Source organism: Tympanuchus pallidicinctus, unplaced genomic scaffold (genome assembly GCF_026119805.1).
Source record: "Tympanuchus pallidicinctus isolate F22 unplaced genomic scaffold, pur_lepc_1.0 scaffold28, whole genome shotgun sequence".
In the NCBI taxonomy this organism is placed as follows: Eukaryota; Metazoa; Chordata; class Aves; order Galliformes; family Phasianidae; genus Tympanuchus; species Tympanuchus pallidicinctus.
The window spans coordinates 3,742,909-3,766,598 of NW_026294745.1; the positions used below are offsets into that span (position 1 = coordinate 3,742,909).

General features: G+C 38.2%; 1 protein-coding gene across 4 annotated transcripts in view; it reads right to left on the reverse strand.

Annotated features, from left to right (window-relative positions):
- The window catches only part of TMEM132D (transmembrane protein 132D), a 215,712-nt gene that overhangs the window by 76,789 nt on the left and 115,233 nt on the right, over positions 1-23,690 (reverse strand). For all 4 annotated transcript variants that reach the window (XM_052690816.1, XM_052690815.1, XM_052690817.1 and 1 more), the window contains one exon: positions 5,251-5,434. In XM_052690816.1, the coding sequence (XP_052546776.1) occupies positions 5,251-5,434 (184 nt within the window). The remainder of the gene's footprint in view (positions 1-5,250; positions 5,435-23,690) is intronic.

Below are 23,690 nucleotides of genomic sequence, written 5' to 3' on the forward strand. Positions count from 1 at the left end.
ACTTTGTCTCAGATTTACTAATATCTCAATTGAAAAGGTTCTTCTTGAGAAATGCATGCCATTAAACTACATTTTTAAAAATCTGACTAATACTGTAACTCTAATTTAAAATCCATGGATTAAGAAGGTTAACGTTTGTAAGTAGTATGTAGACATCTCATACACAAAGCTGAGAGTCAGCACAAGTGTTAATGGAAGCTGCTCTCAAGAGAGCAGCTGGTTTTGGCTGATGTGATCTCAACTATATCGTGCACGTGGATGGGAAGAGGTCTCAGCTCTTCCAGAGAAAAGCCTTCAGTTCACCTAAAAGCATCCTAATAGCAAGCTTACGATGGTAGATAGTAAGGATCCTACTTTGGTCCCTCAGCACAGCCCTCTGCCATCCTGATGATTGGCTTCGTCTATTTATCTTCTGAGTTCTTCAGAGTGAGGCTATAATTAAATCTGTATTTGTGCATTGCTGAGCACACTGGTGGCTTAGTCTGAGTGTGTTATCAAGGCTCTACCAGAAAATAAATGGCACTAGCTAAAAATGAAATCTTTAATATTGATATATTTATATAGGCATTAATACCATAGGCATTTTAAATCTTGCAGTGGCTGCTACTGCCATTACATCTGATTCCTGCAATTATTAGAAATTATTTTAATATGGGAACACTTCCTATATAATAGATAACCTCTTTGTTGCAGCAATTTATTTTATTTATTTATTTGGTCTATTCATCCAGCTATTTATGCTGACGGTAGAACGGTTTATATGCTGTCAACATTTTCATTAAATGTTTATAAAGAACACCACAAGCAAGTTGAATCAATAAATTATCCAAAAGGTATAATGTTAAATTTGTGTTCAAGTTTTGGGTAAAATTTATTTAATATGACTGCCATAAATATAGCTTCTCACAAGCCAAAATGGGCCTAATGGGTCCAAGGAAAAGAACATATTCATCTGCAATGGGAGACAGGGTTTGTACTCAAAGTTTCTCTGATAACTCTGCTGGAATATATATATAAGTGGAAGGTTTTTCTTTTTGTTTGTTCGTTTAACCAAAAAGTATTTTTCTGTATTCTAAGGAAAAATGAAGTTAACACCACATTTTCCAGTTAAAGGAGTCTTCTAATAAGGGATTTATCAGCCCTAGTGCTTACACATCCCCCTGTGAGATTTATGAAGCAGAGATTTTGCCCTGATTCCTCATCATTGAGAGCATGTACTAAATTTATATATTAAATAAAGTGAGGGCACCAACAGAGTAGTTTTGGGACACATGTACAGCAAAGGCAAGTGATTTACAGGTCCAGAGCTGGTTCAGTTAAGAACCAGGCAAGGTATATTTTTATTCATCATTTTTGTTATTATTATTTACAGAACGGATTTCAACTTATCCATTTACCAGTATGTCATATCTGCCCTCTGCTTTTCTCATTAGGGATTATCTTGTATGTATACAGATGGCTACAGAGCTCATGTGCCTCTCATCCTCACCTAATCATTAAGGTTCAACAAAAGGTGAACACGACAGTTATGAAAAAGCTCACAGAATATTTAAAAAACAATAAGAATCAATAGCAGCAAATGTGCAATTTGAGTGATTAAACCCATGCCATTCATCACCTAGTGAAACAGGAGAGAAAAAGAACAGGAAAGAAACACCAGAAAGAAGTCAAATAGGAATTGGAAGCTGACTCTTTTGTATACCAGTAAAATATAAAACATCATTTTCTAGAAGGTTCAAGCATACATTCTCACTTGCAGTCACATTACATTGCCCATCCTCAACTCAGAAAATCTCAGTAGTTCAGCATGTTCAAGGTAGTTAATGAACAAATGGACCATATGCTTTTTTATTGTCATATTTCAAAGTTCTTAAGAGGAGCTAGGGTTTGTATCTCAACGTGTATCTTATCTTTTTTCCATTCTTCACTATGCCATTACTAGATTTCTTTCCCCAAAGTGTCAAATTTGCAGTAATTACCATGGAGTAATTTACTGGCATCCCAAGTCCAGAACTCTATCATTCCTGTATTGACCAGCATGTGCTTAAGACCCCTCTTCTTCAGCTCTTTAAACACATTTTACCAATAGACACAGACTCTGCAGTGAGAGAGCCAGCAGGGAAGTGGGAAGGGAGTAGACAGTGGCCATGCAAGGAATGCATGAATGACGGCACAAAATGGGCTTGTGGAGACAATTATGCCATTTAAATACTCCCAGTGGTTTAGTGGGTGGCTGTACACAGCACCACAAAGCAATCGTGGTAAAAGGCCAATATTTTTTTATAACCTTGGATAAACATCATTGCCTGTATTTCGTTGGACTTAAAGGAAAAAGGGATCATGCACTGCAAATATCCAGACAGGTGCTCATAGGCTCTTTAGATCTTCCCAATTTAAACATCTTTTCCCATGCCATCCCTGTTCTGCTAACAAGGGCTGTCTGGGGTCCCATGCACAGCATGCCAAGATTGTTCCAGGATGTACCAAGATTCTGTTTGTTACAATTCATAATTAGAAAAAGCGTTATCAAAATGTCAGGAATACCAGCATTTATGGTACCCACACATCCTTAAAATGCACCCTACAGATTTTATCAACATCTTAGAGTGTTCTGCTGCATCATGTGCTGCTGGTATTGGGGTAGGACCCTCCAGGGGTATCAAAATCACAGCCATGGGCATGGCTACTAGATCTGACTGCCCAGGAACCCATCAAGCCTGTCCTTGAATGCTTCCAGGAATGGGGCATCCATACCTCTCTGGGCAGTGTGCTCCAGAGCCTCAACACCCTCTCAGTGAAGAATTTCTTCCTAACATCTAACCTAAATCACCCTTGTTTCAGTTTAAACCCATTCCCCCTTGTCCTGTTGCTATCCACATGAATAAAAAGTCAGTCCCCCTTTTTATATAGATAAAAAAAATAGGCACTGTTGGTGTCTCCTGATATGGATATTTAAGTCCTTCTGCTGCAACATTTTACAAGATTTTGAAAAAAAGAAAACAGGAAGCTCTAAATTGGCCATTCTTCTGCTTTGCAATTTACAAATCCATAATAGCTGTCAGAAAAGACTACAGAAAAAAAAGATGGCGCAGAGGTGGTATGTGTTAGTCTATTAAAAAACAAACAAACAAACAAAGCTCTGTCTAATGTTGAAGCAGTAAAATGGTTCTTTTGAAAAATTAATCTGCAATTGAAATATTCAAGAGTATTTCTTTTTGGTGCTTTTAAACATGAAATTACGTGTTCTGCTGAGAAGCCCAGAAACACTAACCCAACTTAACCCCAGTCTACTGAAGGAGAGAATATAGTACATTGCCTTCACAGTGGTTCCTCCTAAACAGAATAAATTATTCTTTATTACAATTATTTTAAATTTTAAATTACAAACCAGCTCTGCTAAGTTCACAGGGAAATCTGAAGTACCAAACTAAGCTCAGTTACACATCTTGAAAGGTCTGCACCTGAATCATCATTTCTTGAGTAAAAAGTGTGGTGCCACATATTTGGAGATTTGTGATACTCCAGAGTTTCTTCCCTGACACTCCAGTTAATGCAAATAAGGTTAAAACTATTCTGAGTCTGTCAGTAATTAGGGGATCTCTGTCATTTATCTTTGCTTTCTCTGTTACCCATTATTCCAACACCTGTCGCCTTGTAAAATGTCACCTACTGATAACTTTATAGACTTTATATGACCTTTGAATTTTGTGCTTCTTGAAATTGGGCTAGCTTTTTTCTTCTTTTAATGGAAATGAAGACAGTGAGCTGATTTGTAGCAACTTGCAGGAGAATCTGTCTTTGTTCTTATTAGCTATTTTTGGCTACTGTATTGCTTTGTACTAAAGAAGTCAGGGATCATGGACATGTGTGAGAAGATCCAGTATTTTCTGCAACCATTAGTGCCAAAAGAAAAAAATAAGTTCCTTCATTTTTCATTTTTAGGAGACTAACATAACCAACCCCTGCACAATTTGGGTTATGTAAATCAGATCACCTCTGCAGCCTTAGTCCTCAGCACTCCAGAACTCATGTGACTGCACATCAGGGTCCAACCTGAAGACCTGAAATCCTCTTCTTTTATCAACAAAACAACAAAGATTACCTACAGCTCAACAGCAGGAACTAGTCCATAAAAACAGTTGTGTGAAACAAAGATATACAGCTCTGCTTTGTTAGATGGCCATGATTCAAGATGGAAAGAGCTGTTTCAGCTGTGACATACAGCTTGGTAATGAAAGCATGAGTCATTACAAATGGGAAGAAATATCTCTAGTGAAATAAAGCATCACAACATGTGAGTAGTTATAAAGTTGGTAAATTATAATAATAGCCATTATCGCTTCTTTGAATCTGAAAGTGCATAGAACAACCTCATAGCCTTCGGTAATGGCATAATTAACAGGTTATCACTAGGCAACCATCCAGGTTACATTTTTTTAAAGACTCTGAGATTGATTTTTGCTTTTCTTTTCACTGTTAAATAACACTGTGTCAATATTTTTAGTAGATTGTCTAAAAACCAAAATGGAGCACGTCACTCAATAGACTGCTAAACTCCATCCCTGACAATGCTGAAACACAGATGGAAGAAGCAGCTCAAAAAACAGTTTTTACTTGGAATTTGGTTACCTAACATTGTTATTTTTCAGATAAGCTAAAGTGTAAAGAATCAGGCATTTTTGAAACCTTATGGTTTGCACTGGGGTGGTGAAAGAGCCCATCTGAATACATTTATGTAAAATAGAAGTCTGTATACTATACTTTGGGTTCTCCAGACAATTAAAAATCACTCAGAAGTCATACCATGACTTTTACTTTTCTTATTCCAAAATAATCCTGGAATCAGAATTGAAATGCAGTAAAAAAATGTGATTTGGGGAGACCTTAACCCTAGAACAAAGGTAAGATTATCTGTGACTCAACTAGCACACACATCACATTGAAATGTTTGTCCAGGGATGCTATTCCATGAAACAACTGTGAAGTCTGAGCACTGGGAATGCCACAAATTCAGCTCCTGCCTCCAAGAAGTCAGTGCATACAGCAAAGAGAGCATAGCACTGCTTTCCACAAGAAGCTGAGTTTTGCCCTCAAACACTGTGCTGCTATGTAGCAAATTTCACATGATAGAATTTGTTTCTCAAGGAACTGAAACCATCCCCTAGGCTCTCAGCAGATCACTTGCACCCATCAGACTCGAGAACTGTAAACCACTATTCAAAACTTGTAGAATGCCAGACAATCTCTTACCATAGCCAAAGGGAGAACTCCTACCAGGTCCTTCTGGCTGACATAAATCTTGGAGACTCCGAGATCAGATGTTGTATCTCCAGGATATTCTACCTGCCATGTGATGAGCTGGGTCTCAGGTAGGTCAGTAAGGTCTTCAATTTCAAAATCAATCTGCATGATTTCGGAGGAAGGACCATCCGCACTGGAAGCAAGCAAAAAAAAAAATAAAGGACCCATTCACATGACTGATAAGACAGTAATATAATTGCTTTTATGGTAATAAAACATTGGATTAAGGCTTTTCCACAAAGAGGATTTGGTAGATGAGGGGTTTAATAATGAATTAATCATTTGAACTTGTCCTAAGATCTCAGAGTATTTTCCATACATTCAAGTGACTTAGTAACACTCTGAGACATGGATCGCCAAGCACAGCTCCATTTTGTGGTTACAGAAACAAAGGCAGTTCAACATAAATTCAAGGCTAAAGCTACATGCAAGTTTATCTGCACAGATCAAAAAATCTGACTCCGAAGCTCTTTCTCCTTGATGAGCAAATTGTTATTTCCTCCCTGTTAAAGCAAAATATAATCAGATGTAAAGCAAGACAGTCATTGAAATGGGGAAAGCACTGCATTAAAATTATCGTCTGCTTTTTGAAAAAGAGGAACACAACAGAGGTTAAAGCTCTGGATGGGATCTGTAAATGTGGGCAGTTCAGAGCAGAGGGTCAGAAAACACGGAAATGATTTTTTGCTACCTTGAGAATGTCTGCCTGAAGCTCAGTTTTGTCCTCATCTAAACCAAGAGTATCTAATATAACCAGCTGTGGGAGAGTTACAAAACAGGACTGTTTAGTATTGGCTAATCTGGCCAGGATCCTCGAGTCAAAACACCAGAAAAGAACAAAGACTTGAGACGTGATTTTCCAGGATATTGGTGTTACTGACAACTTGTCCATGTTACTTTGTCTTTATATGCTGTCCTTCATAAAAGGTTACACAGTTCTCGTAAGTGAATACCATAAAGCAGAACTGTAAAGAGAGGAAGTTAGAAAGGGGCTCAAAGGTGCTGTTCCTCCAAAGCTTGTAATAAAATCAGCTACTGTATAGAAAGCAATGCAGTAAAGTTTCTATTGCGTATCTTGGCAAGGTGAGCTCTATAGTCCAGTGGCATTTATAGAGACATGAAAATACTCAATATACTGTAAAGCTGTTGGGGAATGCAGAAATTCTTAATGGTGCAGAAATCCAGGGAACACTGAGAATGACAGTGCTTTTACTTTGGAAGCACTGAAGGCCAAAAAGATCATCAATGTTAGTGCTGAGGGAAAGGAAAGAGCACGATTTCTTTCAGCAAGATGACATTCAAGGAGTGAAAGAAGGGGACAATACTGAAGTGTCGCAGCATAGAGAAAAAGAAAACATTTTTCAGGAACTGATTAGAGAATCACAAAAAAAATGTGCTCAAAACCCAGCAGGTTTTTTTAGCTGATGTGGGAAATAGCTAACATTAGGCATATTCTTTATTAAGGCTAGTTTTGACAACAGCCCCTGTTTGGGATTCTTCCCAAGATACTCAGAATTTTTATCATGCTGGCTAAATTCAATGCTTTATCTAAAGCTGCTGCTTGAAGAATTTAATCTGATCATCTTTAAGGTTTGTCTTTTAATGGATGTATTGAGTCCTTTGCAATCCTGGGAGGAATTTAAAAGGAACCCGTGTGTTTCCAAAATGGAATACATTGTGTTCAATTTCTCATTTCTTCATGTAGGAAAAAAAAAGAAAGAAAGAAAAAAAAGAGCACAATTTCTAAACGAGCACTGAATGCAGTCTTATTTCATGCTGACCAAGGTAGGATCATACAGCTGTGGCTATGGAAACTCGGTTACCTTAATTGTATGATTAGGAATGGGCAACACATTGCCTATAAATACCTAGCAGCAGTCCTGTTTAGTACAGCTTATTCTGTCACAGTTTCTGTGTGTAAAGAACTAATTAAATCATCATATAATGAACCTTGCTTTTGAGATTCTATTCGGGCTGTTTGCCTTTATTTTTGCATTGGTGTCTGCTGCTACCCGTCATCAGCACTGCAGAATTGGTGCTGTCACCAGCAATGTGTCCTGTCACAGCAATGAGATGCTGCTGCACAGGAGAGAACCGCAGGGCAAAACATGACAGAAAAACTTAAAACTGCCAGGACAATCATCAAAAAAAGTGATCAACTTAGTCCTTTTCCAGGTATGTTAGAGATTAGAAGAAAAAGAGAAAAAAATAATTAAGAGACAAGAGAAAAGGGGGAAGAACACTAGGAAAACAAAGGAGGAATGAATGGGAATGGAAAAGATGGTAAGAGAGAAGTGGAGTATGATCTGCATATTCTTAAACAACTATTCCCATGCTGTGCAACTACAAAATATTAACCAAAATGCTGAATGTGTTTTCCTTTAATTTTTGGCCAAACTCAATGGTTCATGACAGCAATCTAAGCTGAGGTGAGGAGTGGTCAAAGTGGAACAGTTCTTGATGATAACCTGAAGACCAGTCCTTCACTTTGGAGTTCGCTACTTCATAGATTTACTGTTAAAGTGTGACAGAGCTCATCGTGGTGCCAACAAAGTCTCCTTGTTGATAGAGCCATGCTGAGCCATGCATCACATAAACCCACTTAGAAACAGCCACAGTTCAATGCAAAGACAAGCAAAAAATCTGGGACAACAATAAAACAGGAAACTTGATTGGAAGGGAATAGGCTGGTCTTTCCTCCTGTCAGCCAGGACACCACAAGCAGGTCTACACTGTAATTCTTAAACAGCCTTTTGTTTCCTGTCCAAGAGATCAAGCAGTTTGAACAAATTAAGAATGCAGAATACTGTCCTCTCTCCAGGGGAATATTTCCTCCTCTGCAGAGCCATTCTCTATCTTTTACTTCTGACATCCCCAAATAAGGCCAATGGTTGGTTGGGTTTTTTTAATCTCTTTTCTGCCCTTTTGGCCTGGGACTCCTTTTAAATCAGACAGGCTGGTTTCAAGGCCCAAGGCCAATTCCTAACACTTAAGTCATTATGCCAAGATTCTTTAAGGAAAGAACCAGCCACTCCTCTGGGTCTCTAGGGCTGGTATGCGCCCTGCAGGACAATTTTCAAGCAGAGACCCAGTAAATCCAAGAATAGCTACTGGGTGCTGGCAGTTAGTCAATTCAAGCATCCCATTCATGATTTCACTAGTTGTGGTATCAGCTTTGGTCTTTATATAATGCTCGTAGAACAAGATTTGTTCTGAATCCACTAAAAGGACTGGGCATTTAATATTTTTCATAATATGACATGCAAAGTTTTGTCACTGCCTTTAGAAGGCTACAGCAGACATGAGAAGCCTAAAGCCATGAATATGCTAAATAAGATATATCATAGGAATGATAATGAAAGAGCCTCAAGGGAGAAGAACTAAGGTTTTTCTATTTATTTTCTACCTCCACACATGTACCCATATCTCCAGTACTGCTCTTGCAGGGTGCTGAAAGAACCTGTGGCCTGAAATGCTGCACAGGTCAGGCTGAGATGGAACAGCAGTGCTCAGAAAAGGAAGAAATGTTTCCATGGATAACTGCAAAAAACTTTCCAGCATGAAAGAAGGCAGTCATCAGCACAGCTGACCCTGAGAGACCTCAGGGAGTTTGTGAAAACTGTTATTCCCATTTTATAGGAGAAAAAAATTAAATTGAAAATGACTTTCCCATATAAAAAGGAAAAAAAATGACCCACCACAGAGCAGTGGCTGTCCTCAACAACTTCAGAAATAAAGTCATTTCAAAACAAGTACAAAATTTTGGGTAAAAGTAAGATAATATGCTGTTTTGTCATAGTAGATAACACACCATGCTAGCTGTTTCCAGTTCTATCAATTGGGTTGTGGAAAGGGTTTATGGATGGCTTACTGTCTTGCCACTGCTCAGATTCAGCAGCAGCAATATGTCTTAAATTCAACTTCATCTTCATTCGAATGGTGAATAATGGTCTTAAACTTCACATCCACATTTAATATTTGTGTGCATGTTGTTTTTTATATTTTTCTTTGTTTGTTTTATCTTTAACCTCAGCAATCAAAATGTACCACCTTCAGTTTTCCTTTGCGAGTCTACTCTAAAACAATGCACACAAACACGTCTGCTTCAGGCAAGATTTGAACTCTTCAATGCAGTATAGGAGGACAAAGCATTCTGCTACTGATTTAGAGTTCTTGGAAACTTTGTTTCTGGGATAAGCTTCTTTTACCATTCTTCCCTGCACAAAAGCCACAAGCTAAAAGCCCTCAAAACAATCTTACAGGCAAAGATATATTCTTTGTTTTAACAAATCTGATTGCCTTTTCCTTCCAGTTTCTGAGCAAGAGTGCAAACAATGAATATTTTCAAGCTTTACTGGACAAGTATCCATACAAGAAAAAATTGCAAAATTTCAGTAAACGATTTTACCCATAAAACTGAGATGTAAGGCAAAAATCAAATATTGCAAGATTTGACATGAAATAGCACAACAACATGACGTTTCTTGCCGCCAGCTGAGGAGCTGGCTCAGCTGCTGGACTCCACACATCCAATGCTTGATCCACCAATCCATTCAGTAGATATGATCCTAACTGGCAAACAAGATTTTCACCCCTCCATTCTATTGAAGAAAAAATGCTGGAGTTCACAAAACGTTTAGACTTCTGTCAAAATAAAACTAAAGAATTTGGTGCAATTCCTGCAACATCCACGACTTGTAAAGTAGTAGATGTGCTGAACACATCAGCCCAATAACAAATTGCAAAAAGGATGAAATATTCTGAACACAGACAGGAAAGACCAAGGCGTGGGGTTCTGACCTTCCCAAGGTGAGAAGGAATTCTAACAATCTGATGTCTCTAGAATCAATCCCACTGTATTACAGGGAAGATCATTAATCAACACTGATACATCGAGATAAGGTGATACATAGAGTACTACATTAAAATTTAATTGTATTCATTGTCATCTTAGTATTAAAAATTCAGCGATGGGTAAGATGAAAAATCATTTTTCTTAAGGAATTGGTGCATAAGTGAACCAACTAACAAGAAAAATTACCAAGTGAGTCTGCTAATCATGTAATAAAGTTCTTTAAAAAAAATTGATTTGTCTTTATGGAGCATGGCATCAGCAGTGCTGGTCGAGAAACATTTGCTGAATTATTTATTTGACTTTTTTTTTTGCTATTTTCAAATAAATTATTCACTATACAATTACCCAGCTGTTGATAGCACTTTTCCCAAATAATTAAAACCATTCAAAAGTAAATAAAATTTAACAATTTTTAAAATATAATATAAATCTAAAAAGTAATTCCCCACTAACCTAGCATTTCAGTTCAGAACCATCATTCTGAGCATCTCTTGACGTAATAAATCCAGTAATCACTTACTACATTATGCTTAGGGAATGATAAATCAACATTGACTTTATTACATCCAGTCTAATAATCACTCAATAAATTATTCAACACAGTCGTCAGTAAACATCAAGCACTTTTGAAGTAGCCCAATCATGAGGCAGTGGTAGAAAAATCACTGTTTCTATGCAGGTGGGATTGAATTGCTGGGTTAAGAAAACAATTTTACTGACAGCACTAAGCCTAACAAAACCCTGCAAAGACATTGTCAGTCTGGGTTTCTCTACCTGCTGTTTTTTATTGTCCTCAGCATAAAAATAATGATAAATATAGCACAACTCATACATGTGATAAAGCTGCAAAAGAGCAAACCACATATATAGGCAAAAAATGATCATTATTAATTGGGAGAATTTCTACAGGGTCCATCTGAGGCTCAGACACTGCTGTACAAGTCAACTGCAGAAACTGATGATTGTTTTCTGAACTGACAAAAATACCAAATAAGAGAAAAGTAACCGATTTTGTGAGTAGAAAAACCAAGTATAAAAGCCACAATTAAATAACTCTCTAGTACGTACAGAAGTGATGTGTTACTTGCAGATTGCTGGTTTTTCTGGGACTTGTAGAGCTATAGGAGTTTAACTCCCAAATTATGTCCCATAAGCCCAAGTCCACAGGCCAATACCAGTCTTAAATGTTTCCAACAGAAAAAGCCTTGGATATCTCATTCACATTACAAATTCCCAGGCAGTTACCAATGTAGCTAGCACTTCAACATCACTGTCTCACGAAAATGAAAAAACCCTTTATTGAGAGGGAGCTGCCACACCAACATAGTGCTCACCAACCAGCAAGGAACCAGACCCAGGACGTTCATAGTCAGACGGCACAGGCACGGCGCCACAAATACTTGTTCTTGAGTATTCCCAGCATACAAACTCACGACAAAAAGCACTGCTGCCCAAGTAGCTCAAATACCATCAGGCAAAACCACACTGAGCAAAGTTATAATCCAGTCACTGATTTTGGTCCTGTGAGCCCTCTGCAAAAGGTAGAATGCATATAAGCAGAATTAATTCTGTCTCCTACAGAGTGCCCATTATGGAGTTTACAGCATTTTCCAGGTAGCGATCACAGTCTTGGTGGAAAGTAATCACATAAGCTATGAAGCACTGAAGAGTAAAAATTTTACTCCCCTAACTCCACCTGTTATTACCTTTCATGATTGCATCTCTTGCGCATCTTCAGATGAATCTCTGAGATAATCTTATCACTAGTGCCATTGATTCAACATTTATTTTTATTTTTCTAGCAAATGTAACACATTTAAAAGGTCAGGAAGAATCCCCAGCACAAGAAAGTTGGGAAACTTGTCTAAAAGGTACTTCAAGAATGAGTCTCCCCAAGAAATGACACTTCACAAGGCTGTTATTATTTTTGCATTCACAGCAAGGGTGCAGTGTTTTGGTACCTTATGATCCGTGTTCCAAACATCAGCTGTTCTCCTTGATGCCCACTCGGGCTATAGAACTCTGGAATCCAAAATAATTTGAAAATTATCTCTCCTAACATGTTTTTATTGTTGAAATTGTAATCTTATATCAAGACTGGGAGATCCAACATCTCAGCACATAGGCTCCTTCTGTCTCCAAGGTTAAATCTGAAACATATCCTCTTCATGTCTCACTTATTAGAGCCCACACTTGTTCAACAAATGTAATTATATATGGAAGCAGCACTACATTTCACAAGACTCTAAGATTCATTATATTTTAAAATCAGTGCCTGTTTTGGAATATATTCAATATATGAAATTAGCACCCTTGCTATAGGAATTTCCTCTGCAATGAACTGTTGAGCAAGTGTTTCTGCTGAACTCAAACATCTTACAAAAGTGCAAAGTTCATTTCAGCTAAAAAAAGAAACCATATTTTCTTTCCCAAATGTTTGAGTCTAGAATTAAAAAAAGATATGCTTTCCAGCTTCCTTGATATTAAACTATAAGAGCTTCAAGTATCTTTCTAACTTATTTTTAAGCATTACTGTGAAAAAAAATTATAATAATAACCAAAGAGAGAATATCTACAGTTGCCTTTTCTCCTCTCTTCTGAAAAATCTTTGGGCTAAAAGACACAAAAAATATAGAATAATCCTTCTTGGAAAGGGACCTCTGAATGCTATTTGGTCTAAGGCTCTGTCAGAGTGGGACAAATTTCAAAGTTGGATTAAATTATGAGAGTTTAAATCTTTGCACATCATTTTCCAAAATATAGAACTTAGATCCCTTTCTGTGATAGGAAATGCTGGGATAGTCTGAGCACTGACATTAGTGTTCATATATATGGGCACAGGAAGAAATAAGAATGGAGGCAGCTCCACTTCCGTCAACTCTTACAGATTTGAAACTTGGCTTACCAGGTAACCAGAGGTCATCTTGTTGCCTGTTGGCTTCTGTTCTCTTCTACCACATGTGATTTGACAAATAATTGTGTTCAAGTTAAAATGGAAGAAAGTATTGATATAAAATTATTTATAAAAAAAAAAAAAAAGCTGCTTTCATAAACAAATCCTTATGCAGAAAATAATGGATCAAGAAGTATGCTCAGAAAGGTGCTATCAAAAGACTACATTTACTAGAACATGAAAATTATTAAGTGCCAACCTGTTACTTTTGCTTTTCATCCGCTCACCTTCACAACCACATTTGTGAGCTGCACAGCACTCACAAACTTCAGCACGCCCAGTGTTTAAATGTAGCATCAATTTCATCGTTGTCATTTATATCTGCTACTCTTTAGGGGGAAATGAGAACTTCATGAAAGAACCGTACAATACAGGAGGAAATGTCCTAAAAACCTCATTCAGAACCTAAATACTGAAAATCTTGTGAAGTATGTAACTGTTTGGGTGTGATAAGGACATACAGAAAGCCAGCTCCCTACCTGTTACAAAACTTGTACTGTTTCAATGAAATGTGTTGTTTTCCACTAATTCTTAGCAACCAATGATGACTGCAAATGCACATACAAGTATGCATCTTTGGTTTGTTTATTTTACAAGTTAAAGAGGGCAGCATGAAATAAGTATCTCCAGAATTGTACACTGTTCTGCTTTAACTACGTATTAAACATGGCCTCATACGCAAAGAGAAATGCTCACAAAATTATTATAGCTCCAATGATACAATACCCTTTCTCCACTCCAGCTATGGCATAGTTTTCGTATTGGAGCAGATGTTTACCCACTGTACACTCTGGGATAATCTGGTAGTCATGACGAAATCATACAGACAGAACGTTGAGAGAGGTTTGCAGTTGAATTCTAGGCTCTGTCAAAACAAATCATTACTTTTGATGTTCTTGTGACATTAAAAGATGTGCTAGTCAAGAAGTTCACAGAACCCACATCCTCATTAGCACAAACTATTCCATTAAATCAAGCAATATCATCATTTCGGGTTGCACTCCAACCACTGTTGACACACCTGACTTTTCACACCTCTTTAGGCTCAGCTTCACCTGAGCTGAGGATTAGTGAGATATAAGAGGAGATGTATGGCTTGGCAACCCTTGGACAGTCTCTGAGGAATTGCAATGAAGAAAATAGTAAGGACAAGTTATGACCACAGCTATTATGCTGCAGAGAATTATCCATTAGAAGGTACTCTGAGATCAGCAAACTACTCCCAAGATAATTGTGAATGTGTCTCCAGACAACAGAAACAATTTGCATTGATTTATGCACACAAGTACACTCAACTGCTATCATTTGTTGAGGTCTATATTTTCTATCTGATTATTCAGCAATTGATTATTCAGCAGTCCTAACCTTCTATATCCAAACAGTCCAGGAGCTGCTAAAGCAGACACGAAGAACACATCATGTGAATATGAAAGCTATGATCACTCATTCTACATTAAAAGCTGTCAGCACAGGAAGGAAGACAGAGCTGCACTTATATGATGATCTGGGCAGGAAGAGATCTTGGTCCATATGGATTTGTTCCTTGCTACTGCAATCATATAATCTCTTGATAAACTTATCAAGCTCCATTTTACAAAAGTACTTACAGCTTTTTAATCCCTCTATTGCCCTGAAAGTCTCCTCCAGAACTTGATTATTCCAATGGTTAAAGCAGTCAGAGGAGCCACCCTGGCTGGATCTGAAGCCTTCCATGAGCCATTCTTCAGAGCAACTGGATCATAGCATGCTCCAGACACTCAAATGGACATTGTGGCCAAACGCAGCTTCACTTCCTACAACAAGTCCTCATAGCCAAACATTAAATAAGCCTGCAGACCTTCTGGAAACATGTAATGGCTGATAATAGCTCTCTCGTTCAAAATTATTCCTTCCACATTTTTGCATTCTCAAATGACTTCCAGCCTCCTTCCTTACCTCAATTTAGCTGTAAACAAAAGAATTCTTCTGCAGATAAATTTAAGAGGGCTTTGAAAACCCACTGATCTAACTAGGCAGGCTGAGAAATGGTAGGTTCTCATTTCCTTATCTCAGTATGTGGTTGGAATGCAACACAGCTGTTTGCCATTTCCAAAAATAAAGCACTTTTTCAGTAAAAGCAGTAATATGATCAAGCTGATAACTAGAAAACTGGAGGAGAGAGAGAGAAACAGACATGACATGAATTAGGGAGATAGTTCATGAAACATAACCTAACGAGAGAATCCCGTGTCAAGGCACATGTATCAAATCATAAATGCTTCATTAGTATCTGATAATCTTCAATTTAATATAATTTGGACTTTTAAGTCACTTTTATCAATATGTTTGAAGACACTCATCTTGGATCTTGAAAGTAGGTTCTCTAGGAAACAGCCACCAACTCTGGGGCCTGGGCAGCAGTACAAATTGCACTGCTCCCACTTGTAAGAATCTCACGACTGTACTTCAAAAATCTTTATATTTGACAGAGGAAAGCTGTGCACCTAGTTCTCTAAAAAGAAATATAGATTTTAAAGAACTGAGGAAAGGAAAGGGAGACCCTAATTATTAGAATTTTGAATTCACTAATGCTAGCAATCATTAATATTTTCAACAGGTTCATAAATCATTCACATAAATGTGAAAAGCAGTGAGTGAAGATCAATATTCACTCAGAGGTGTTGCAAAATTTGGCCCTTTTATTAAAATTTGTGAATTGTGTTTCCTTTCATAAACAGCACAGCTAGACGTGAAGATGACAATCAGACCAGAAGGGAAAAAGTCAAGTATCACAGGCAGGATTTCATTTCATGGTAGCTGACTAAATATTAGTTTGCTTGAATTATAGACTCTTCTTTGCTTTATACTTTCACTGCTATTGCACTATAGATTCATAGTCCAATTTCAAGTCTTTAGTGTCTCAAATGAACCTATAATCTCTTTCTTTCCAAGGCTAAAATGAAACAACTGCAAATGTACATGACAATCTTCTTCCATTGTAATGGAAAATACACCAAAGTGCACTAGCTGGAAAACACAACCACCAGCAAAGTATAAATTTGAAATATTACCTCAAAGCAAAAAAAAAAAGCTGGAAAAAATCAGACAGGCCCTACTTCAGACCTTCAGACCAACATGATTCTTGGAGAAATTCAATGGGAAGCTGTTAGGAATTATAAAAGCATTCAAATGACATGGAGAATTAAAACACAGCACTGACAAAATTTTCACTTAAGCTAGATTTTTAAGCATGGTTTTACTTTTTACTTTACTCAAGCTTCTTGACTTTAGCTTTGCTTTCATTGCACAACAGAATGGTGTATGAATAAGAGTCCCTGTAAGATAATAAAATCAAAATATTCTTATAAAATCACTAAAAGAAATAATGAGTGGGATTTTTGGAGGGCCTGAATGTGCAGTAATTGCAGTGATACGAAGAGCAGAAGGTAGATCTCGGGCCAGACAAGGCTCTGAGCTCCTGATCAAGCTGTAGACATCCCTGTTCATTGCAGGGAAGTTGGGCTAGATGACCTTTAAAGTCCCTGCAGCTCAAATAATTCTATGATTAGAGTGGCAATACAAAAAAAAAAACAAAAAAAAAAACCAACAAAACAAAACAAGTGAGGTTTAGAAGGCAGAAAGAACAGGATGTGCTAACTTTCCACAAGTATTTAAGGACTTAAGTGTCAGGGAGGGAAAACTGCTAGAGCAGGTAGGTAGGAGAGTATAATTAGAAACAACAGGAAATAAGGAGCAAGTTCAGAGCAAAAAGACAGTTGTAGAGTCTCCAGAAAAACTGGCAGACACCATAATTAGAAAGGTTTGCAATTACATACGGTAAAATACTTAGAAAAAATACTGGGTTTTTTGCAGTGGCAGATATGACTCTGATGGGCCTATTTTGTTCTTAGCCTGGTTCCTTAAGAATTGAAGGATTATGCAATCAATCTGCCTGTCTATCATTCCTTCCAACAACATTTGACCAATTTGAACAAAATTTGGACAGAAGGTTGGTGGCTGAGGGTCATTAAAGTTTTGGGAAGCAGGCAGCCAGGAGAGGAACAAAGAGGAAGCAGATAATCCTTTGACAGGAAGGATGCTGCACCCTCCCTAAGAATTGATATACACACTCAATCCAAAGGAGCAATTACAGAAAACCAGGCTTCAATCTTTTGGCTGCTCATCGAAACACTCCGTAATGCGCACGGCCAACTACTTTTTCTTAAAGCCACAGTACAGAAGTTGATCCCTACTCAGCAAACCACTGAAACAAGCTTGCTCAGTCTCCTATGGGTCAATCTTGGTTTATATAGTGAGCATCCATGTAAGTACTTTATTAAATAGGAATGAATTTAAATATTCTGCTGAGCTGGGCTATCATTTATCAGCAAATTCGCCAGTTCAATTCAGTAAATTTACCAAATTACATGTGGAGAGAATTACTCCTGACCTTTGCTCAATGCTGCAAGAAAACGACCCCTGAAGGAACAAAGAACCCAGACCAAAGAGGTCTGCCACATAATTAAGAGCATGACCTACACTTTTGCTCCCAGACATCCTGACTATATAAAGAAAGCAGTAAAACAAACTTCAGAATGCCATCACGAACACAAATCTCCCTCTGACTGCCACGCTTCTCAAAGTAGAGTACAGATGGTATACGGTGGGCTGCTTATGAACACCAGCAAAGCTAACATGGATTTAAAAGGTAATATGGATTATTTTCCACATCACAGCATGCTCGGATACACAACAAATAGCAGTATCTCTGAAAGGTAAGGAACAGAAAAGAGCAATTTCTTTTTCGTTATAAAAAATAAAATCAGTAATTTCTGGTTTGAAACCAAAGTGAACCATGCATTTCTTTGACAATTCCCAAAGAAAAAGAGCTACCAAATATGTTTCTACCTCTTACTGTTTTCTTAATAATTTAATTATTTTCTTAATAATTTAGAGTTCTTACTGTTTGTTCATAAAAGAGACAAAATCTTTTGCAAAATTCAAGGAGAAGCAAAATTAGGAGCAGCAAATTTAAAAATTACTGGTGCCCACCAGCAATTAGTAAATAGTAATTTAGCTTTACCACTAAATATTCTTAAATGTGGAGCAGTCGAGGATTGACAAGAAAGTTTTTATAAAAATGTGATAAATGTGCGAATTGTGTGGAGAACAGATGAAGTAGAAACAACTGGGGAATGATTTGTGTAAGAAATAGAAATGAAGAGTACTGAAGCAGTTCTCAGATCCATAGCAGATATTCCTCCCTTAAGTATGAAAATGGTGATACCTTCACTAGTACTAATGAGCATTAACTAAAGCATGCTCCTATTTTCAGAATAGGTTGTATGTTGAAAATGTATTGATATTTTTGCTAAGGCACTGCAGGGCTAAACTGGGATCTGCAAAAAGCAAACCTTGATCATTGGTATCTTCCACATAAAGATATTAAGGTTTTGGGGGTTTTTTTTTTGTTTTTTTTTTTTAGGCTCTTTGTATCTGGGGACTGTGCAAGCAGTAATTCCAGTCCTCACCAACACAGTGGTGAAGACGCCACCAAAGTTCAGCAGGGGAAGGGAACTGTGATGAAGAAGGAAGGCAGTAATTGACAATGCAGTTTTCTAAATGACTGGAAATGTAAGTTGCCTATTTAGAGAAGTTTGGTGGCACTTAATTTTATAACTAGATTCGGTTAACTTAACAGTAACACCTACAGTAGCTCTGCCTGAAACTACAACAGAGAATTTCTAGCTGCGCTTCCCATTCCTAGACAATACAAAGCCCACAGTGCTGTGGATGCTGCTGGCTTTATGAAGGTATAGATCATTTTGATCTGGCTGAAGCAACCTCAGCGAGGAGCCTGTGACAATTTGGTGTCCTTCCTTTCCTACAGTTAGCACACATCACTCATGGAGGCATGCCATAATCCACAGTGACACACACAGAGCAGGCAGAGCAGAAGAAAGCTTTCAAAGCATCTCAGCTCTTCTTTACAAAACATAAATACAGGGCATTGAATTCAGCCACAGCACAGCTTCCTACGTTTGACAATACAATCCACTCTCTGTAACTGAAATATTTATTCAGACACAATTACCATATAAGATTAATATTTAAACCAGGAGCAATTTGTTTTCATTATTACTCTTCTTTCTTTTTAAACAACAGTTAGGATTATAAACCAAATTGGACAATTTATTCTTGAAATGGATCTTTAACATTCTGCTTTTATTAATACTAGTCTGAAATGTTCAGCCATAGATCAAACTGTGTATTTCCCACAGCGGTGGCTCAGAAAGAAAAAAAAAAAAAAGCCCAGTCTCTGAGCTCTACATTTTACAGCCATTACTGTCAATTATACACCTCACTGTGGGAGCAAAAGAAATCTTCATACACGCCAGCTGCAGCCTTACCCCTGAATTTTGCAGAGGTTGCAGTTATTTCAGACGCTGAAGGAGGGAGCGACATAAAAAGAGCTTAAAAAGAAAAGAAAAAAAACTGAAGCAAATTAGCCTGAATACAGATTCTATCCATATGTTCACGCATCTTGACATATGATTCTGACCATTTGTTAGAAAATGTTTTGATAGTAGCAATAATAATTGTAACATTGACGTCTGTCTAGTGCCTTTCAAGCATAGAACTTAGAAGATGCAGGTATAGCCAGCAGGCATTTCACACACTGCAAAAACTACAAAACACAGAAACACAGTGACTTGCACATCTGGGAACTTTGCAGCCCTCAGTGGAGCACAGACGAGCTGCTGGTGACTGCCTGCCATCAAGACTGGAAGCAGCACTGGCCCAGGGGGGCCAGCCCTGCTTGGCACCTCACTGGTATTCAGTGTAATGCTGGAGCCAGAGCAGATTACTAAATGAGCACGGAGAAGAGGTAAACCCCAGTCCCTACTGAAATAAATGGGAGTTTTGCCATTTCAATGAGGAAGCAGTTTCCACTGTAATAGCCTTGACTCCTTGGACTGCTGTCGTATCCATCAAACCATGCTGCAGTGACACTCAAGACCAAATCTGAACTCACCATCACCCTCAAGAAATGCAGGTCTGGTGCCCTTTGATTCCACTGCAGTTCTTCATATTCTGACCCAATATTCTTGGGTCATTTCCAGACATAAAAGACACATCACCACAATTCCATATTTCTCCTCCTTTCCTGTTTAATTCTTTTCTCTTTATACCTTATACCTTTTGTTTTCACACTAGCTAATACATTTTTTGTAAGTTTGCCTGCCTGCTTTGAGTGAGGAATGGCCCAGCTGGAGATCAGTGCAGACAGTCAGGCATAAAGCTGAATTAAGCTGCAGTGACTTATACCTAAGATTATCCTTCCCCCTGCCATGAACTCTCCTTTCCAGCTGTTATTTCTACCAGAAGGCTTTTCTAAGATTATGCAGCACTGTCTTGTCCCAGTGGAAGATACAGATAATCGGAAACCTCCTTAGGGTTCCTAAAGTCTGCAGGGCTCAAGCTAAACCCAGTCAGCACTTCCAAATGCTGCAGTGCTCATTGGGTTCCAAACCATCCCATCAGCAGCAGCAGTGCTGCACAAAGTTGTCACGTCTGCAGTTTATCACTTCTAGGAGAAACAGAAATGAAGTCCTTGGCCACAGTCCTTTTGTGGTCTACCGAGATACTAAGCTGTTGTGGGTAAGTGGCTCACAAACATAAATCAAACTGAACAATCTGAGGTGTGGGATATGAGAATCTGAGGTTTCTGTAAAAAAGAAAAAGGAAAGGTTTTGCAACTTGTACCTGTGGAGAAAAATGTTCTTCATTCCTATTTCCAATAGCTGACGTGAGATCTGGAATGAAACCAGAATGAGTCCAGATCCTGAAGGCACCAGTTTCTAACTCAGGTTAAAGAACACATCTTACACACCTTTTACTTCACTTTTTGATATAATGGCATTCTACAAAATACTGTGGAACTTATTAACACTCTTGCCTCTTCTATTTTTCTCTTGCAAACTGAGCCGATTTTATGAGATCCTTTAAGTCATTCACGTATGCTATTTCTCTCAATTCCAAGGGCTGATTATTTTGTGCTCTTAGCTTCCCAAGAGCTATCGCAAAACTCTTGGAGGCTCTTCAATCCCCTTCAGAGCTGCGGTTAGAAGAGATGAATGAGTTAAATCTGAATGCCTTCCAAACACCACAGCTTGGAGGTTCGCAGAAGGAATTTCCCCAAGGATTTGAGGGTCATACCCTGCTACGTGCCTGGCTCTGCTTCTCCCTGTGCTTAATATTTTGCAGTTGCCTCACCGACTTGGAGGAGGAAAGGAGAAAAATGCAGCATTATGATTTATAGAAAATATATATACTGCATGTTACTTGGAGGAAATGTCAAGAGAGAAAAATAAATGCTTCCTGACAATTGCTAGTCATTTTGTGCCAGCAGCTAAACAACACGAGAGCTATGCTTTCCCTCCCCAAACACCAGAGCATGGTGTAGATGAATCACTCCACTGAATTATCACTTTCAATAATTTGTGGTGGTAAATTGTCACTGACTTTACAAAAACAATGTGTAACCTTCAGATTTGATTAACAGATAGTGGAACAACGCTGAAGTGCACTGTGCTAAACAGCACCCAGCGCAGCCCTCATAATGTGCCTGATGTGCTGGCCTCTCAGCGTGTGTCAAATACCACACTGAATTCTGCCTGTTAAAATTCACTTACTTTTACAAACTGCATTTTTTTTATTATTTTTTTTATTACTAACACAACATGAAGCATTGCTGTAAGTTATATGGGCTAAATGCAACCAGGAAAGTATCAGCACACACTAATGCTTCTGTGGCATTGTCTTTGCTTGGCTAATGTATGTTCAATAAACTATCCAAATGCCACAGGCACTCATAGGTCCTGAAATTCACTGACACATGGATGTCCACAGTGCCCCTTGTCACACCAAGGCATGCTCAGCACGGGCCACATAAGCTCTGGTTATCCGTGCTGTGTGATATGGTTTAGTACTAGTGGTGGCAATGGTGATGAGGATCCAGTTGGACTGGATGATCTTATAGGTCGTTTCCAACCTTGTGATTCTTGTGTGATTCTTGTGTGTGTGGTTGCTGGATGAATGAAATCTGTCCCTTCAAAACTCACAGCGTGTAGGGGGTCAAAAGCCAAGGTAAAAGTTCCTGAAAGTAAGGTAAACCTGTTTGGTTTTTTTTAATTTTTAGGAAAGAACATTGATCAATTTTTTTAAAAAAGCTATCATTTAAATCATTTAAATTATTTAATCAGGTGTGATATCTGCCAGATGAAGTTTTTGTTAAGTATTGTTATTCTTTCAAGGCATAATCTGTTCCTGGAAGATCCTAAAATCCTTAGCATACTTCTGCAGATTGTTTGCTTGTAAATAAATAGGGCACATATCTTTTCTCTACTCTGTCTCTTTAATAAGCTAAGTTAATAAACATCTTATGTGAAAGAAGATGAGCAGGGCAACTTCATTTTTGAATAGCAAATACACAGCACAAACACAGAACAGCACAGAAGAAATGCAGATTCTTTTGTAAGCAATCCTATTGTGGAGTTGTCCTTACCTTAGGAGAGGAATTACTTTCACCTTGAGGGTGAAGCTCTAAATCAATCTTCCTGAAGCCTCTTCAAATAACACCACCACATGTGGCACATTTCCTGCTGGGCAACTATTTTCTTTCCTATATCCCTGCAAGGAAGCAACATGATGCTCCCAAACAGACTGCTGAGACTGCCTAGAGGGAACCTTCTCAGCACTTAACAGTTGAGGAATACATTCCCAAAAGAAACATTACTCACTTATTCACAGATTGAAACTTATAAAACAGTCACCAGGAGACTGAAATGGATAGTAGAAATCCAGGATGGAGGTAGGTAACACAATGTTTTTACAATCCCTCAGCGAACCCTCCTTCATAGCTGGGCTTTTGCAGCTTAACATCAGGGCTCAAGTAGAGGAGCAGCTCACCCAGCAGCACAAGTTGCACTCGTTAAGCACTGGCTCAGCCCCTGTGCATTACATTCTTATTTTGGTCTTTAACATGCAAGTCCACATTAAGACTTACTACAACATAGATTTCTTTTTTCATTGCAGTGATTTCATTTTGTTTTAAGCCATATGGGAAAAGCAGTCCATCTGCTTAACCTATATTTTCCTCACCGCACAGACAGCAGCAAACCTTTGTGGTGCAGAGCCTCAGGTGCTAATGTCCAGGATCAGTTCAGACCAGGAACCAAAAGGGAAAGGCAAAAAAGAAAGCAGCAAAGAAAGAGGAGGGTTTGATGCCTCCCAGCAAGACTTACACTACCCCTCAGAGCAAAATAATGCTTAATTGCCTACAAATCTACAATACCTGTTGTTGATGTAGAAAAAAACTTTTATTATGAATGCTCTCTGGAAGGTCAGCTTTGCACTGCTGCAACTTGTTCCTGTGCCAGGGAAGGGGAAGCATCTGCAGTGCCACAGAGCTGCCATAACCCATTCAAACAAACTACCTGATGCTGAACTCTCTTGGATTCACTGTGCAGAAAAGCCAGCAAAAACTTTAAGCAAGTATTTAAGCAGTGCAGATGATTTCAACTTAAGACAGTATTCATG